General features: G+C 66.1%; 1 protein-coding gene across 4 annotated transcripts; it reads right to left on the bottom strand.

Moving 5' to 3' along the window:
* Positions 1–687: 687 nt before the first annotated feature.
* Positions 688–18579, bottom strand: CAMSAP3 (calmodulin regulated spectrin associated protein family member 3). Of its 4 annotated transcripts, none has more exons than XM_069797596.1 (19): positions 18120–18579; positions 13962–14227; positions 12394–12528; positions 12212–12310; positions 11854–11886; positions 10782–10829; positions 9595–9733; positions 9223–9362; positions 8695–8788; positions 8458–8497; positions 8277–8350; positions 7763–7838; positions 5805–7254; positions 4172–4317; positions 3742–3986; positions 3440–3536; positions 3079–3194; positions 2652–2770; positions 688–1157 (listed from the first exon to the last, which is right to left on the bottom strand). In XM_069797596.1, exons 1-19 carry the CDS (start codon positions 18265–18267, stop codon positions 855–857), a joined length of 3768 nt encoding a protein of 1255 aa, XP_069653697.1. In that variant the 5' UTR covers positions 18268–18579; the 3' UTR covers positions 688–854. The 4 variants fall into 4 exon arrangements, with proteins under 4 accessions (XP_069653697.1, XP_069653694.1, XP_069653695.1 ...); XM_069797593.1 differs by having other exon boundaries at positions 5805–7305; positions 18120–18578; XM_069797594.1 differs by lacking the exon at positions 10782–10829 and having other exon boundaries at positions 5805–7305; positions 18120–18577.
* Positions 18580–18969: the final 390 nt, after the last annotated feature.

Below are 18969 nucleotides of genomic sequence, written 5' to 3'. Positions count from 1 at the left end.
CCAACCCTTGGGGATGGCACTTGGGGGGGGAATGGGACGATGACAGGGCTGTGTCAGTCTGTCCCCAAACCTCATGGCAGGGGGGGCACAGCCTAGGCACAAAGTGGGTGGGGATGACCCCCCCCCCATTAGCTCTATGTCCCCCCCTGCACTGTCCCCAAATTTTGGGGGGGGGGGGCACACTGGTGGCACCGGGCTAAGGGACAGCTCCACTAAGTTCCAGCTGTGTCACCCTGTCCCCAAATCTCATGGGGGTGGCACCGGGGGGGGGGGGGGCAACCCTATTTATCACTGTGCCAACCCCAAACTGTGTCACCTTGTCCCCAAATCTCTTGGGGGGGGCATTTATCTCTGTGCCACCCCCAGCTGTGTCACCTTGTCCCCAAACCTTTTGAGAGGCACAGAGGTGACATGGGGGGGTGGTGATGACACACAGCCCCCCCCTTAGCTCCATGTCCCCTCCACCTGTGTCCCCACACCTTTGGGGGGGGCACCAGCCTTGGGGACACCCCCCTTTACCTCCATGTGTGTGTCCCCCCCCCATATCAACCTGTCCCCAACCCTTTACCGAGGTGCCACCCTTGCCCCAGCCCCCCTCAGGGATAGGGACCCACATCCCCCCCAGGGTGCTGCCACCCCCCCCCATTTTTTTTTTTTCACTTGGGGGTTACCAGGGTTTTTGGGGGGGCAGGTTTTTTTTCTGGGGGGCTGCCAGGCTTACAGAGCTGCCAGAGGTGCCTGGGGATGGTGAAAGGCATCAGACACCCACATCCCACCACCGCCATCACCCCCCGCAGGGTGCTGCCACCCAAAATTGCCACCAATCCCCCCCCCCCATATTTTTCTTTTGTTTTTCACTTGGGGGTGCTGGGTTTTTTAGGGGTTCCGGGCTTACGGGGCTGCCAGAGGTGTCCGGGGATGGTGAAGGCATCGACACTCATGGACATGGTCTTGGCTGGGATTTGGGTGAAGCGTTTGCGGTCCGAGTTGTACTTGTAAATCCCTTCCACCATGGGGAGGGGGACGGTGCGGGGGCCCACCCCCGCCAAGCGGCTCAGCTCAGGGGGGTCCCCCCCCAGCGTGTAAAGAGCCCGGAACTGGCAGCTGCCATCGCGGAAGAGGATGAGGAAATGGTTGGCTTTGCTCTTCTCCACTTCCTGGAGGGGGGGGGGGAAGGAGGAAACAAAGGGTTAAATGAGGAGGGGGCACCCTAAGCCCCAACCATGGGTGAAGCTTGGTCTTGCATCAACCCCCCCCCCCCCCCCCCAAAAAGTGCCACCCATGTTGATGTCCCCACTGTGTCCTCCAGGACCAGCGTCGCCCAACTCGCCTCGAGGGTGTCCCCAGGGCCATGTGTGTTGTCCCCACCCAGGGCCATGTCCCCGTGTGTCCCCACGTCCCCATGGTGGCTCACCTCGAGGATGTGGTTCTTCTGGAGCTCCTTGACGCACCCGACAACTCCTAGGGGTGTCCCCCCCAGAGGCCATGTCCCCTGCATGTCCCTGTGTCCCCAGCATGGCTCACCTCGAGGACATGGTTCTTCAGGGGCTCCTTGAGACACCCAACCACTCCCAGGGTTGTCCCCAGGGCCATGTCCCCATGTGTCCCCTGCATGTCCCCATATCCTCAAGGTGAGCCACCTTGGGGACACAATTCTGGGGCTTGTTGACGCACCCAACCGCTCCTGGAGGTGTCCCCAGTATCACGTGTCCCCCCTAGAGCCTGTGTCCCCTACATGTCCCCATGTCAACTCACCTTGAGGTTGTAGTTCTTCTAGGGTTCCTTGAGACACCCAACCACTCCTGGGGGTGTCCCCAGGGTATCTCCAGGATGTCCCCAGGGCCATGTGTCCCCATGTCCCCAGAATGGCTCACCTTGAGGACACGGTTCTTCTGGGGCTTGTTGATGCACCCAACCACTCCTGGGGTGTCCCTGGGGTGTCCTCAGGGTGTCCCCACAGTGGCTCACCTCGAGGACACAGTTCTTTAGGGGCTTCTTGAAGCACCCAACCGCTCCCGGAGGTGTCTCCAGGACCACGTGTGCCCCCCAGAGCCTGTATCCCCTACATGTCAACTCACCTTGAGGTCGTGGTTCTTCTGGGGTTCCTTGAGACACGCAACTGCTCCCGGGGGTGTCCCCAGGGCCATGTGTCCCCCCAGGGCCATGTGTCCGCAGGGTGGCTCACCTTGAAGCCATGGTTCTTCTGGGGCTCCTTGAGACACCCAACCGCTCCCAAGGGTGTCCCCACAGTGGCTCACCTCGAGGACTTGGTTCTTCAGGGGCTTCTTGAAGCACCCAACCGCTCCCAGGGGGTGGCCCCAGAGTATCTCCAGGATGTCCCCAGGGCCATGTGTCCCCATGTCCCCAGGGTGGCTCACCTTGAGGACACGGTTCTTCTGGGGTTTGTTGACGCACCCAACCACTCCTGGGGGTGTCCCCAGGACGACGTGTCTCCCCCAGAGCCTGTGTCCCCTACATGTCCCCATGTCAACTCACCTTGAGGTCGTAGTTCTTCTAGGGTTCCTTGAGACACCCAACCACTCCTGGGGATGTCCCCAGGGTATCTCCAGGATGTCCCCAGGGCCATGTATGTCCCCAGGGCCACATGTTCCCCCAGGGCCATGTGTCCCCACGTCCCCATGGTGTCTCACCTCGAGGACGCGGTTCTTCTGGGGCTCGTTGACGCGGCCAGCCAGGCAGCAGTGGGCCAGCGCGTTGTGGATGATGTGCTTGTTGGACTTGGCGCTCGGCTCCTTGTACAGGCGGGGACCTGCGGGGACACCGGGCGGCGGTGAAACCGGGGAGTGGGGGCTCTGGGGACATCGGGGGGGGGGGACAGGGGCATTGGGGACACTGGGGGGGGCATGATGGGCACCCCAAGGGGACACAGGTGACACGGGCACTGGTGGGGGGGGACACGATACTGGTGACAGGGACGCAGGGGTGGTACTGGTGTACTGGGGGACATGGGGACACCAGGGGGACACTCGCCAATGTACTGGGGGACACACAGGGGACACGGTGGGGGAAATGGGGACTGGGGGGGGACACGGTGGCGGACATGGGGGCGACACTCACCGGTGTATTCAGGGACGGAGGCGGGGGACGAGGCGCTGGACTCATTCTCCCACTCGCGCTCCCGTCCGGGGGGGACACGCCCTGGGGACATCGGTCCCGAGGGGGACGCAGCCCGGCTGGGGACACAGGGTCACGCACCGACCCCCACCGGGACCCGCACCCAGACCTCATGCTGACCCCCAGACCCCCCCCCCATGACCACCCCCCCAACACTGGACCCCCACCCAGACCCCCCCTCCCCACTAACCCCCAGCACCCCACACCAACACCCAGACCCCCACCTGGACCATGCTAACCCCCCAGCCCACCCTGACACCCCCCCCAGACCCCCCCCGACCCCTCTGACCCCCCCACCCCGTACCTGGGTGCTTTCCCCCCGGGGTGGGTGCCCCCGGGGTCGGCGGCCACGGTGGAGAGGGAGAGGGTGCTCTGGGAGTAAACCTTGGAGAGCCGGGCGCCTGCGGGGGGGGGACATGGAGTTGGGGGGGACGACACCCCCATCAGGGTAGGGGGGTGGCCTGTGTCCCCCCAAAATGTCCCCATGTCGCCCTCCTGTACCAAAGAGCCCCTCGGGGTGGCCTGTTCCCCCCACCCAATGTCCCCCCTCCCATACTGAGGAGCCCCTTAGGGGTGGCCTGTGTGTCCCCCCACCATGTCCCGTACCGAGGAGCCCCTTGGGGGGGCTGCGGGCCAGGGCAGAGTCGTCGCAGCAGCGGGGCCGGGGACCACGGGGGGGTCCCCGGGGGGGTCCCCGGGAACCTCGGGGGGTTCCCCGGGGGGGCCGCAGCACCTTCTCCAACTCCTCCATCAGCTTCAGTTGCTGCCGGCGCTCGTATTCCTGGCGGGTGAAGTCGCCCCGACGGCCCCCCCCCTCCTCCTCGGGGGGGCGGGGGGGCTCTGACAGCACCCTGGGGGGGGGGGGCACACGAGTGAGACACCCCCCACACACACACCCAACTCTGCACCCTGTGGGGGGGCAGCAGGTGAGACCCCCAGCACCCTGGCCTTGGGCTGGGAGGGGGGGGCACTCTGCCTGAGTGTCCCTGGATGGTGTGCGTGTCCCCCCCCCACCCATGGGTGCCCCCCCACCCACCTGGCCTCGGCTTCTTCCCGCTGGCGTCGTTCCCGCTCAGCTTCCAGCCAGTGCCGCCGCTGCCGGGCCTGCTCGCTGCGCCGCTGCTGCCGCTCCAGCAGGCTGGCACGCCGCTGCGCCATCGCCGCCTCCGCCGGACCCTCCGCCTGCACCGCGGCACCCCCATGGGACCCCCACCCTGACCCCCACCCACCCACCCAATCCCGACCAGAACCCAGCAACGGGGACCCAACGCTCCCGCCACCGTCATCGAGGCCGGTGCCCGGCAGCACCCGCGGGATCATCACCCACCCACCCATGGGGAGCATCACCCACCCACGGGGACCGTCACCCACCCGTGGGGACCATCACCCACCCTCCCCATCCCTGAGCCTCTCCACCCCCACCATGCCCATGCCACCACGATGACCATCCCGGTGCCACCACGTCCCTCATCCCCATGCCACCATGGCCATCGTCTCCATTCCTCCACCATGCCACCAGGTCCGTCATCTCCATCTCCACCTCCACTGTCCCTGTGCCACCAGGTCCCTCATCCCCCTGCCTCTACGTCCCCATGTCTGTTGCCCCTGTGCCACCACGTCCATCATTTCTATTCCTCCACCTCCATCGTCCCTGGGCCACCATGGCCATCTTCCCTGTGCCACTACATTCATCATCCCCGGGCCACCACCTCCATCATCCCTGTTCCTCCATGTCCATCATCCCCATGCCACCGTGGCCATTATCCCTGTGCCACCACGTCCATTGTCCCTGTGCCAGTATGTTCATCATCCCCATCCCTGTTCCTCGACCTCCATCGTCCCTATGTCTATCATCCATTCCCCCACCTCCATCGTCCCCAGGCCACCACGATACCCATCTCTATGCCACCATGTCCGTCATCCCTCTGCCACTACATCCATTGTCCCCGTGCCACCAGGTCCATTGTCCCTGCTCCTCCATGTCCATCATCCCTCTGCCACTACGTCCATCGTCCTTGTGCCTCCACCTCCACTGTCCCCATGCCACTAGGTCCGTCATCCCTGTTCTTCCATCTCCACTGTCCCCATGCCACCATGGCCATCAATCCCTCTGCCACTACGTCCATTGTCCTTGTGCCTCCACCTCCACTGTCCCCATGCCACCACGGCCATCATCCCTGTTCCTCCACCTCCACTGTCCCCATGCCACCACAGCCATCATCCTTGTGCCACCATGTCCATCACCCCTCTGCCACTACGTCCATCATCCTTGTGCCTCCATCTCCATTGTCCCCATGCCACCAGATCCGTCATCCCCGCTCCTCCATCTCTATTGTCCCCATGCCACCATGGCCATCATCCCCATTCTTCCACCTCCACTGTCCCCATGCCACCATGGCCATCACCCCTCTGCCACTACGTCCATTGTCCTTGTGCTTCCACCTCCATTGTCCCCATGCCACCAGATCCGTCATCCCCGTTCCTCCATCTCCTTTGTCCCCATGCCACCATGGCCATCATCCCTGTTCCTCCATCTCCACTGTCCCCATGCCACCACCCTTGTGCCACCATGGCCATCGTCCTTGTGCCTCCACTGTCCCCATGCCACCACAGCCATCGTCCCCCCACCACCTCCTCCGTCGTCCCCGTGTCCCCTCCCTAGCCCGTACCTTGAAGAAGAAGCCGAGGCTGGCTCGCGTCTCAGCGCCGGCCCCCCCCTCGGTGGGCGACCCCTCCAAGGAGTCCCCTTCTCCCTCCTCTTCCTCGGCCCGCAGGCTGCCCAGCGGCACCTCGATGAGGCTGGCCCGGCGCTCGCCCGGCGACGAGACGTCGCTGGTGCCATCGCCCGACACCCGGGTCGTCCCCGCGGGGCGCAGGTTGCCCCTCGCCTCCATCTCAGGGGGGTCGGGCGAATCGGGGGGGGGCGGTCCGGCCAAAGGTCCTTCATCGTCTTCGTCCTCTTCTTCCTCCTCGGAGAAGTGGATGGAGGAACGGGTCTGGACAGGCACCTGGCTGGGGGAGAACTTTCGGAGATGGGGCAATGTGTCCACATCGTGGGGGGGGGTCAACACCCGCGTCAGGGTGGGCAACCTCAACTCGGCCGGCCGAGCCCGCCGGGGGCTCCGGGGGGGTTTACGGGCCGGCGGGACCCCCGCCTTCCGAGATGGCGAAGGGGAAGCGGGCGCTTTGGGTGGTGGCGGCGGTGGCGGGGGGGTGGCGGCGGCCGCTGTCCCTCGCCCCCCCTTGGGGACAGGGATGACCCAAGCTTGGCCAGCGGGAGGACGTTGGTCCTGCAGGAGCCGTTGCTGTTGTTGACTCAAGCGTTGCATGTCCAACTGGAGGGTGCTCAACGCCGTGCTCAGCTTGGCCACCGCCGCCTCGTAATGCCCGGGGGGTTCCGGGGGCGCGAAGGTGACTTGTTTCTTGCTGCCGGAACCTTCTTCTTCCTCTTCGTCCTCCTCTTCCTCGCCCCCGCGCTTCAGCTGGAGGAAGGCGCTCTTGCCCAAGCGCTGGCGGTGCTTGGCGAAGATGGCTTCGATCCTCTTCTTCTGCGCCTCGATGGCGCGGCGTTTCTCCTCCAAGCGAGCACCCAGCTGGCTCATTTCGGCGCTCAAACCTTCACCAGCTTCAGGGTGACCCCCCGGGGGGCCCCCCAAAATCTGGGGGGATCCGCCAGCGACGGTACCCCCGCCTCCCCCCCCGACGCCGGCGGCTTCTTCCAGCTTCTTCTTCCGTTCGGCAAAGCTGGTCATGGTACGGCCCGAGGGGGCCGGAGGGTCGGCGGTGGAAACGGGGGGCTGGCGGAGGTTGGGGGGTCCAGGGGGGTCCCCAATATCTACGGGGGGGTCCGGCGAGTGGAGATAGAAAGCGTCGGGGGCTCCTTCAGGGAGAAGCCGTTCGGAACTGTGGATGATCTGGAGAGCTTCCTCGATGGTGGGCAGCTCCGGGCCGGGGGTCTCGGGGAGACCGTTAGGTAGAGAGGCGGGTGCCGGCGGTGGAGGGGAAGAATTGGGGGGCAGGCGGGGGGGTGGGGGACGGCGGGGGGGGGCCAGGCTGTCGGTGCTGGCCGAACGGGCCAGGGCGGCCCCCACCGGGTTGCCCATCACGATGTCGACGTCGCTGTCGAGGCCGAAGGGGATGCTGAAGGAGACGGCTTGGGAAAGGGGGTGGCTGTGGGGCGGCGGGGGGGGGGGTTATGGGGCGGGGGGAGTTGGGGGGCTGAGCGTAGCCCCACATCTCCCCCCCCCCCCGCCTGACCCCACGGTAATGGCTTCCCCTCTCCCCGTGCAGTTTTCTATATCTGCGCCCCGGCTCTGCCCCACGGCACCCCGCTTCTGCCCCACGGCACCCCAAATCCACCCCACGGCACCCTGCTTCTGCCTCACGGCACCTCGACACCCCAAATCTGACCCATGGCACCCCAAATCCACCCCACGGCACCCGTTCCCCCCCCTCCAACCCCAGGGACCCCTACATCTGCCCCAGAGCACCCACTCAGCACCCACTCAGCACCCAATCCCCCCTCTCCCCGCGTCTGACCCCCCCACCCCAGCTCAGCCGGGGGGGGGGGGTCACCCCACAGACCCCATATCTGCCCCCCAGCACCCATGGGACCCCCCCCCCTCACCTTAAGGGCTTCTTGCTCCAGGCCTTGCTGAACCCCCCCTCGACGTGGGGCAGGGAGGGGGAATGGTGCAGGGTGCCTTGGGGGGGGACACAGGGTCACCCCCAGAGCCCCCCCACTGCACCCCCGTGCCCCCCCCAATGTGTCCCACACCCCCAGCACATCCCTAGAGCCCCCCCAGACTCCCCACAACCCTATGACCCCTCCAAATGCACCCCCAAAACCCCAAGAGCCCCCAAAGATACCCCATAGCCCCCCCCCGAGCTCTATAACCCCCCCAGGCACCCCCACAACCCCCCCCCAGACTCCCCTCAGCCCCATGCCCCCCCCAGCACCCCCAGACCCCCCCAGTTACCCCCCCCATGGTCCCAGCCCCCCCCAAAGCCCAACAACCCCCCCAGTGCCCCCAAAGCCCAACGACCCCCCCTAGAGCCCCCCCCGCCCCTCAGATTACCCCCCTACAAGGGCACCCACAAGGTTTTGGGGTGCCCCTCACCCCTGGGGGGGGATGCCTCACCTGGGGTGCCCCTCAGCGAGGGGGGGGGCTGCCCCCCCGGCAGCAGCGGGTGCCGGAAGTTGAAGCCAGGGGAGCTGTGGGGGGGCAGACACATGACACGGGGGGGGGGGTCAGGGGGGGTACAGGGGGGGCCCCTTGCCCCCCCCAAAAACCCCCAGTGCCCCCCCCCCGCGCCCCTCACCTGCTTTTGGGGGTCGGGGTATCACCGGCAGCTGGAACCTCTGGGGGACACACACGGATGTTGGAGGGTGCCCCCCCCAAATCCCTTGATCCCCCCTGACCCCCCCCCCCCCCAAACTCAGGCTCCCCCCACCATGTCCCTCCTCCAGACCTGGGGCCCCCCCAGATCCCCCTCCCCCCCAACCTGGGGATCCCCCAAGACCCCCCCCCAAACTTGAGCGTGTCCCCCCCACCATACCTAAGGGCCCCCCCAGATCCCGGGGGCGCACGAAGGGGGGGCGCAGCACCTCGAAGCAGAGGAAGAGCTCGGCGAGGAAGGCCCCCACGTTCAGCTGGGGGGGGAAGTGGGTGTCAAGGGGGGTCATGGGTGTGTGTTGTGTCCCCCCCCCCAGTGTCCCCTGCTGTCCCCACTGGCTGTCATCCCCCCCCAAATCCTGCACACCCCCTGTCAGCACGCTGGGTCCCCTGTGCCCCCCCCATGTCCCCGTGTCCCCCCCCATGTCACCGTGTCCCCAACCCCCCTGTGTCGTCCCCCCCAAATCCCCCCGGGCCCCCCCCATATCCCCATGCACCCCCCCCAATTCTCCTATGCCCCCCCCGTGTCCCCCCGTCCCCACTCTCCCCATGTCCTTGCGCCCCCCCAGCCCCCCCATACCCCCCCCCATTCTGCTCCCATTCTCCCCACTCCCTGTATCCCCACAACCCCACAGCCCCCTAAAACCCTCTCCCCAGCCTCCTGCCCCCCCCTCCCAAAAAAAAAACGCACCCGCAGGGCGGGGGGCATATAGAGCAGGTCCTCGAGGGCGAGGGGGCAGCGGGTGCCGAGGTGCCGGCGGCTGAATTCCCGCACCAGCCCCAGGTTGTGGAGACTCTCGGCCACCGACATCGGCTCCTTCAGGCACACTTCTGGGGGGGGGACACGGGGGGGGGCACACCATCGTCTCCCACCCCCGGCATCGCCGTCACCCCCCCAGCCACACACCCCCGGGGAGGAAAAAAAAAGAGGGACCCCTCCGTCCCCATCCTGATGTCTTGGCACCGACCGCGTGCCCCCCAAAAAAAGATGCTCTGTGCCCCCCCCCCCAGCACGATACCCCCCCCAGCACGATACCCCCCCCCGTGCCCCCCCCAGACTCACCCTCCAGGCGCAGGGTCTCGGGGCAGTAGTAGTGGATGGTGGCGGCGATGGCCCCCCCGCTCGCCAAATCTTTCAAGCCCAGGACGGGGGGAAAACAGGGGGTCTGCCGGGGGGGCACCTTGTCCTTACGGTACCGGATCTGGGAGGGGGGGGGGCATTAAAAAAAAAAGGGGGGGGTCAGCGATGGGCACTGCAGAACCCCCCCCCAAAGAGAAAGGGGGGGTTACCCATTTATATACAACCCCCCCAACTCTGCATGCTGGGAGCCCCCCCGGGGGTGTCATTGTGTTCCCCCCCCCAACAGGCAGTGGGATGCGGGGGGGGCATGCAGATGCCGGGGGGGGCACGGACAGACGGACGGATGCTCCTGCAACGCATACACCCCCCCCAGTATGATTCACCCCCCCCAGTATGATCCAGCCCCCTCCAGTCAGGGCGGGGGGGGCACTTATGGCATAACTGGGGCCCCCCCCCCGAAATAAATGGGGCATGGGGTGCCCACCCATCCTGTTGCAGAATGGGGGGGGGGGCCATGGGTGCCCCCCCCCGAAAACACGGGTGCCCAGTGCAGTGGGGGGGGCGCAGGGGTGCCCGTTCCCCCCCCAGTTAGAGTGGGGAGGGGCATATGGGTGCCCCCCCCATCCCCAGTACAGACTGGGGGGGCACAGGGGTGCCCCCTCCCCAAATACACCAGCGCCTATGGGTGCCCATGCACCCCAATGGGGGGGAGGCACGTGGGTGCCCCCGCCCCAAATCCATTGGTCCCTGTGGGTGCCCACGCACCCCAGAGCAGTCGGGGGGGGGGCACAGGGGTGCTCCCCCCCCCAAAAAAAAAATCAGACTGGGGGGACACACACACCACATGGGTGCCCCCTTAAGTACATCAGTGCCCATGGGTGCCCCCCCCCAATACAGTCTTGAGGGGGAGGGGGGCACATGGGTGCCCACCCACCCCAAAATCACCCAGAAGGGGGGGGGGGGGGCACAACCATGCCCCCCCCTTTAATTTGGGGGGGGGGGGCACAGGTGCCCCCCCTAAACCCGGAGCAGGGTGCTATTGAGGGGGGGGCACCAGGCAGGCAGCGTTGCAGGCAGCAGCAGCGAAATGGGGGGGGTGTCGATGGGGGGGGCAGATGGGTGCCCCCCACCCATGGGTGGGGGGGGGGTCGGGGGGGGTGATACATTACCACCGGAGGTTTATTCCCCGATTCCTTCAAACAAAAGGCGATGGCGTGCTGCAGCACAGCAAGGGAGAGAGAGCCGTAAGGGGGGGGGGGGCACGGGGGGGGGGACACTGACAAAACACACACCCCCCTCCCGCATGCACCGGGGCAGCATGCTGAAAAATTTGGGGGGGGGTCCCCAAAATTTGGGAGGGGGGGGTTTCTTTCATTTGGTGCCCCTCTGTTAGTTTTTTTGGGGGGTGTCTAGTGCCCCACTTTGGGGGGGGCCACTTAGTGCCCCCCCATTTTGGGAGGGGGGGCCATTTAGTGCGACCCCCCCCAATTTATTTTGGAGAAATTCATCCGGTGCCCCCCCATTTATTTAGGGGGGACCATTTGGGGGTGTCCCCCCTCTTTTTTTGGGGGGGCATCCATTTTTGAGGCGGGGTTCAATTGGTGCCCCCCCCTCTTTATTATCGGGGGGATACATTCTGTGCCCCCCCCCTTTTTTTTAGGGGTGTCCCTTTGGTGCCCCCCTATTTTTGGGGGGGGGGGGGAAGCGCTGAGAGAGCTGCGGGGTGGGGGGGCACCCTGCTCCGGGGTTTGCTTGCTGCCCCCCCCCACCCTGGGGTGGGGGGGTTTTGGGTGTGAGGGGGTGGTCCCTCGTGTTACTCCCTGCAGGCACAACACACACGCGCCCCCCCCCGGCATTTTGTGCCCCCCCCCATGCAATTTTCGTGCCCCCCCCCCCCCCCCCAACACAGGAGTTAAGATGGAAAAGGGGGGGTGCGAGCAGAGGATGCTGGGGGGGCCCCCCCTCCTTGACCCTCATTTGGGGGGGGCTTGTGTCCCCCCCCACGCTGCAGGAACTCCCCCATAGATAATTATTTTTTTGGGGGGGGGGGGGGGCAGCACCTCTCAGCATCCTTCCTGCAGCGAGAAGCAAAGTTTGGGGGGGGGGGAGCATGCTTAGCAAGCTGGGGGGGGGGCCAGCAGCACCCCACGGATTTGAGGGGGGGTCAAGCAGGGAGGGGAGAGTTTTGGGGTGCTGGGGGGGGAATTTTCGCGGGGGGGGTAAAGAAAAGCACCCACTTACAGGAACCAACTTCCAGTACCACCGGGTGGGACACTGAAGCCGAGGAGACACAGAAGAGGCGCATCAGAGCCGGGGGGGGTTCCCCAAAAACCAAAGTGTGTGTGGGGTCCCCAAAACCAAGAGGGGGTCCTCAACACCACAGGGGGGTCCCCAACACCACGGGGGGGTCCCCGAGACCGGGGGGTAAAGCAGAAAGATGGGGGGGGCGCAAAGCTACTTTGGGTGCAGCAGCGGGCGAGCCTTGGGGTGCCCCCTCTTGATACCCCCGCTAATTAATGGCCCCCCTAATTAATTAATGATAACCCCCACTGCCAAGTAATGCCCTTATTAATTAATCCCCTTATTAATTAATACCAACCTTGTGTCCGCATGCTGGGGGGGCCGCGGGGCCATCCGGGGGGGCCGCGGGTCGGGGGGTCCCCTCCCTCTCCGTGCTCTCCTGCAGCTTGCGGTTCACCTATAGATAAATTGGGGGGTCAGTAAATTTTGGGGTGCCCCCCCCCCAAAACATACCACCCCTCCCCCCCCAAAAATACTTACCGTGTCCAGCCAGCAAAGGATCTTCTGCTCCCAGGAATTGGGGCCAGGGGGAGCACCCGGGGGGGGTCCCAGCCCCCGGGTGGCTTCGGTGACGAAAGCCGCCATCAGGGAGTCGATGAGGGCGAGGTGGGCGCCCTGGGGGGGATTTTTGGGGTGCCGGGGTGGGTTTTTTGGGGGGGGGGCACCCTAGGGTGTGGGGGAGGAGCCCCAAGGCAGGCTAAAGCTGGGGGGAGTCCTAAAGTGGGGAGAGTTTGGGGGCAACCTCCCCAAAGTGGGGGGAGATGAGGGGGTCCCCCAAAGTGGGGAGAAATGGGGGCCCCCCAAAAGTGGGCAGAATGTGGGGACCCCCAAAGTGGGGGAAGATGGGGGGCCCCAAAAGTGGGTTAAGTTTGGGGACCCCCGAAATGGGGGAACATGAGGGCCCCCCAAAAGTGGGTTGAGTTTGGGGACCCCCAAAGTGGGGGAAGATGGGGGGCCACCCCAAAGTGGGCAGAAATGGGTGTCCCCCCCAAAATGGGTTGAGTTTGGGGACCCCCAAAGTGGGGGGAGATGGGGGGGCCCCCCAAATGTTGGTAGAGATGGGGGGCCCCAAAGTGGGGGGAGATAGGGGACCCCAAAACCCAGGCCCAGCCAGGGGCACCCCTAAACTGGGGGATGTCCCCCCCTTCCATGGGTGTAGCCCCGCCCCTCAGTGCCCCCTCCCCCAGTGTGGGCGGGGCAGGGTTAATGGGATCTGCCCAAGCCAATTAATGAGCCAATTAATGAGGCCCCAGCGCTAACAGGCTTAATGGGGGGGGGACAGGGACACACACCCCCCCCAGTGCCTTCCTGCTGCCTGCCCAGTGCTCCCACTGCATGCCCAGTCCTTCCCAGTTTGCCCCACTGCCCCCTCTCCTTCCCCAGTACCCCCCCACTGCCTGCCCAGTCCTCCCAGTGCCCCCCCACTGCCTGTCTACTGCTCCCAGTGCCCTCATGTGCCTTGCCCCGTACATACCAGTCCCTGCCCAGTGCTTCCCAGTTCTCCCCAGTGCCCTCCACTACCTGCCCAGTGCTCCCACTGCATGCCCAGTCCTTCCCAGTTTGCCCCATTGCCCCCTCTCCTTCCCCAGTACCCCCCCACTGCCTGCCCAGTCCTCCCAGTGCCTCCCCACTTCCTGCCTACTGCTCCCAGTGCCCTCACGTGACTTGCCCAGTACATCCCAGTCCCTGCCCAGTGCTTCCCAGTGCCTCACTCTCCCTTCCCAGTTCCTCCTAGTCTCCCCCACTCCCTCCCCAGTCCCTGCCCAGTTCCCCCCACTGCCTGCCCAGTCCTTCCCAGTTTGCCCCATTGCCCCTCTCTCCTTCCCCAGTGCCCCCCCACTGCCTGCCTACTGCTCCCAGTGCCCTCACTTGCCTTGCCCAGTACATCCCAGTCCCTGCCCAGTGCTTCCAGTGCCTCACTCTCCCTTCCCAGTTCCCCCAGTGCCCTCCACTCCGTCCCCAGTTCACCCCAGTGCCTCGCGCTCCCTCCCCAATTCCTCCCAGTGCCCCCCCCCCCTCCCCCCCCAGTACCTCCCAGTTCCCCTCACCATCTTGATGGGCTTGTGCTGGAGATCGGCCTCGCGGACTGGGGCGTCCTGGTAGGTGGGGGGCAGCCCTCGGCGGGTCAGCAGGGCCAGCAGCGCCCCGTTATCGGCCGGGGGGACGGCGGGGGGGTCGGGGGGTCCCAGGGCATGACGCCAGGCCCGGCAGTAGATGTCGGAGGCCACCAGTAGCCGGGTGACGGGGGGTTTGATGTGCTCCTGCTCGTACTGGTCCGTGTAGAAGGGGTCACGGAGCTCCTCGGGGACGTTGCCTGGGGGGGTGTCACAGGGAGAAGGTGAGGGGACACGGGTGAGGGGCGGTGGCACCCAAGACCCGCCACCGACCCATCGCAGACCCATCGGTGCCTTGAAATCAGCCATGGGCTCACGGCTACGTACCCACCACAGACCCCGCGTTGCCTTGGACCCATGGCCACCATCACAGACCCACCATGGGGCCATGGACCCACAGACACAGCCCCCTCATTGCCGTGGACCCATCCACGGACCCACCACAGACCCACCAAGGGGCCAGAGACATATCGTGGCTTTGACATCACCCGTGGACCCATGTCTATGGACCCACCACAGACCCACGGTCACGGCTATAGACCCCTCATTGCCTCTGGGACCATCTAGGGACCCACCACAGACCCACCATGGGGCCATTGTTGGGGTCACAAGAAAATTGTGGCCTTGATATCACCCATGGACCCATGGCTACGTACCCACCAGAGACCTACGGCCATTGCTACAGACCCCTTGTTGCCTTGAACCCATCCATGGACCCACCACAGACCCATGACCACCGCCACAGACCCACCATGGGGCCATAGACAAATTGTGGCCTGGAAATCAGCCACGGACCCATGGCTGCGTACCCACCACGGACCCACGGCTACAGACCCCTTGTTGCCTTGGACACGTCTGTGGATCCATCATGGGACCGTGGACAAATTATGGGCTTGAAATCCCCCATGGACCCGTGTCTACATACCCACCACCGATCCTTTGTTGTCTTGGACCCATCTATGGACCCACCACAGACCCATGGCCACCACCGTGGGGTCGTGGACAAATTGTGGCCTTGAAATCACTCATAGACCCATGTCTACGTACCCACCACAGACTCATGGCCACGGCTACAGACCCCTCGTTGCCTTGGACCCATCCGTGGACCCACTGCAGGCCCACGGCCACCGCCCCAGACCAGCCATGGACCCATAGTTGCCTTGAACCCAGTCATGGAGCCACCACAGATCCATCTCCACGACCACAGACCCCTCACGGTCTTGAATCCACCTGTGTGTCCATCACAGACCCATGGCTGCTACCACGGACCCACGGCCACCTTGAACCCATCCGTGGACCCATAACCACAGACCCACGGCAATGGCCACAGACCAACTCATTGTCGCCTTGAACCCACCAGAGACCCACGGTGACAGATCCGCCGCAGGTCCACAACTAGAACCACGAACCCACCGCAGACCCATAGACAAAGCCTCGAACCCACCCGTGGGTCCACCACGGACCCGCAGCCATCGCCACAGACCCCTCATTGCCTTCAACCCCCCCCCCCCCAGACCCACCGCTGACCCACGGTGGGGATCACAGACCCATCATGGCCCATGATGGGCCCACGGTCACCACCACAGACTTACTGGATCCACGGACCCACGGTCAAGGCCCCACCAGGAACCCAAAATCACTGATCCAGCCACGGACCCACAGCTATGGAGGACCCAACGGCCTCAGGCCCATCATGGACCCATGGCTGCAGCCCCACAGCAACCAGGGACCTCCCCCAGACCCCACCACAACCATGGACCCACGGCCACGGATCCAGTCACAGATCCATGGCCATGACTGGAGACCCCAGTGACCACAGACCCACTGTGCACCAACAGCTTTAGATCTACCCACGGACTCCTGGCCGTGACCATGAAGAGAGACCCCCAACAACCACGGAGAGACCGTGGACCCACAGCTGCAGCCCCACAGCAACCATGGAACCCCACAGATCCCACCACAGCCATGAACCCACGGTCATGGGGAGAACCACCTGCAACGGCCCCAACGAACCAAAGCCACGGACCAGTGGCCAAGGTCCCACCAAGAACCAATGACCATGGATCCAACCGTGGACCCACGGCCATGGAGACCCCCAATGGCCTCGGACCCATACCCAAGGCCCCACCAAGAACCAATGACCAAGGATCCAACCATGGACCCACAGCCACGGAGACCCCCAATAGCCACGGACCCACCACAGATCCACAGCCAAGAGCCCACCAGGAACCGATGACCACGGATCCAACCATGGACCCACGGCCACGGAGACCCCCAACTGCCACAGCCCCACAGCGGCCACAGGACCACCACATGGTCCACCGTGAGACCCACCGTGACCACAGACCCCTAGAGACGGGTGGGAGGGGAACTGGGACACCTGGGTGCCTCCCTGGAGGTGCGGCCAGGGTGGGGGGCACATTCCTGGAGGGGCAGGGCCAGCACCCCACGGGCAGGTGGGGCCGTGGGTGGGGGCGGACCCCTGGCACCCAGCCCGGGGGCCCCCGGCGGGTGCCCGCCCCCACGCCCGCCCCACCCAGCGTGGGAACGAGCCCCCACCCCCGCCCCGGGCACCCGGCGGGTGCTGGCCCGCTACTGCCACCCAGCACCCACACCCAACCCACGGCACCCATCCTGCACCCATGGCACCCACACCACGGCACCCGTCCTGCACCCACGGCACCCACACCCAACCCATGGCACCCGTGGCACCCATCCTGCACCCACATCCATCCCACGGCACTCATCCTGCACCCACGGCGCCCACACCCAACCCATGGCGCCCATCCTGCACCCACATCCATCCCACGGCACCCATCCTGCACCCATGGCGCCCACACCCAACCCCATGGCGCCCATCCTGCACCCACATCCATCCCACGGCACCCATCCTGCACCCATGGCGCCCACACCCAACCCATCCTGCACCCACCCATGGCACCCATCCTGCAGCCATGGCACCTACAGTGCCGCTGCCCAACCCGCAGCACCCATCCTGCACCCACACCCAACCCATGGCACCTACGGCACCCATCCTGCACCCACCTGGCACCATGGCACCCATGCCGGAGCACCCATCCTGCACCCACGGCACCCCCATCCATCCCACGGCACCCACCCAGCACCCAACTCATGGCACCCATCCTGCACCCATGGCACCGCCACCAAACCCATGGCGCCCATCCTGCACCCACGGCACCCACCCAGCACCCACCTAGCACCCGTGGCACCCACACCACAGCACCCATCCTGCACCCCACAGCCACGGGGGGGGGGGGGGGCGGCTCACACCCCAGCCCCCCCCCTGCACCCAGTGGGTGCTGGGTCCCCATGGGGTGGGTGTAAATCAGTGTGTGTGTCCCCAGCACCCCCTGGTCCCCAGCGTGGGTGCCCCCCCCATCCTCAAAACACAGCACCTAGGTGCCCCCCCCCCCCGCCTGGACATTTGGGTCCCTCCTCCCCCCCCCCCCCCCGCCCTGGGATTTGGTCCCTCCCAGGGTCCAAAGGGTGCTGGGGGGGGGAACGGCGGACTTTGACCAGCTGGGGGGGGGGAGTTGGGAGCTGCTGGGCTCAGAATGGGGGGGGGGGGCAGAGAGCTCCCCAAAACCTTGGGGGGGGCAATGGGGGTCCCCCCACTGTCAGGGGGGTGAAAGATGGGGGGGTTCCCCCAGACCCCCGGGGGGCCCACATGGGGGACCCCCCCCGGGTGGGACACACCCACCCACCCACCCGACCCCTCCCTCCCCCCCCCAACACCGCAAGAGGCGGCGCCGCAGGGGTTCCCGCCCTGTGACGTCACGCCGCGACGTCACACTCCCCCCCCCCCCCAAGACTGCAACAAAAGCACCGAACGGGGGGGGGCTGACAGGAACCCCCCCCCAAAGGACCGGGAAAACACCCCCACACCCCCGACACCGGTCCCCGTCCCCCCCTCCGGTACCGGTCCCTCCCTCCATCCCCCCCAGTACACCACAGCCCCCAGTACCAGCCCCCCCCCACCTCCCAGTACCCCCCCTCACCTCCCAGTACCCCCCCCCTTCCCGGTATCCCCCCCCTTTCCCGGTCCCCCCCCTTCCCGGTACCGGGGCCTACCCGCGCCTCCGTAGCCGGTGGCGATGGCCCAGGCGAGGCTGGCGGCGCTCCGAGCCCTCGCCCCGTCGTACTGGTCGAGCGGGCGGATCTCGGGGACCAGGAAACCCCGGCGCATGGCCGCGGCAGCGGCGGGGGGAGCCGCCACCATCCCCGGGAATACCGGCGGGGCGGCGGGGGCCCGGTCCGGCCCCGGTTCGGCTACGTTCGGGGAAAATCGGAGGCGTTCGGGTCGGCTTCGGGGAGGTTCGACGGGGGTTCGGGTAAGCTTCGTGGCGGGAGCGGGGGAGCTTCGGGTGGGTTCGGAAGGGCTTCGGGTGGGTTCGGAAAGGGTTCGGCGACGCTCGGAGAGGGTTCGGGTGGGTTCGGCTGGCGGGCGCGGCCCCGGGGCGGGAGCGTGGCGCCAGCGCCAGGTGCGGGGAGGGGAGGGGAGGGGGGAGGGGGAGAGGGGGCGGGGCCGAGGCACGTGACTGCAGGTGCGCCCCGCCCCCTCCTGGTCGCCTACCCTCACACCCCCCTCCCCCCCACCTACCCACGCGGGAAGGGGCGGGGCTAGGGGACTGAGGGGGGACTGGGGGGCACTGGGGGGCACCGGGGATGCTGGGGGAGCAGAGTCCCTGTGGGGATATTGGGGATACTGGGAGAACTGGGGAGAGTGGGGGCACTGGGGATACTGGGGGAGCAGAGCCCTTATGGGGATACTGGGGGCACTGGGAGGGACTGGGGAGGACTGGGGATACTGGGAGGGACTGGGGGAGCAGAGCCCCTGTGGGGATACTGGGAGGGACTGGGGTGGACTGGGGATACTGGGAGGGACTGGGAGGCACTGGGGATACTGGGAGAACTGGGGGAG

Source organism: Haliaeetus albicilla, chromosome 11, assembly GCF_947461875.1.
Source record: "Haliaeetus albicilla chromosome 11, bHalAlb1.1, whole genome shotgun sequence".
NCBI lineage: Eukaryota > Metazoa > Chordata > Aves > Accipitriformes > Accipitridae > Haliaeetus > Haliaeetus albicilla.
This window is presented reverse-complemented; position numbering and strand designations above follow the sequence as displayed.

What these genes read in the sequence shown, in the direction of transcription:
- CAMSAP3 (XM_069797593.1), bottom strand. Translation starts at nt 18,267, where the DNA reads ATGGTGGCGGCTCCCCCCGCCGCTGCCGCGGCCATGCGCCGGGGTTTC. An exon ending in ATATGCCCCCCGCCCTGCGG is followed by an intron (nt 8,789 to 9,222) that starts GTGCGTTTTTTT and finishes TTCCCCCCCCAG; the next exon opens with CTGAACGTGGGGGCCTTCCT. An exon ending in CTCGCTGAGGGGCACCCCAG is followed by an intron (nt 7,839 to 8,276) that starts GTGAGGCATCCC and finishes TCCCCCCCCAAG; the next exon opens with GCACCCTGCACCATTCCCCC.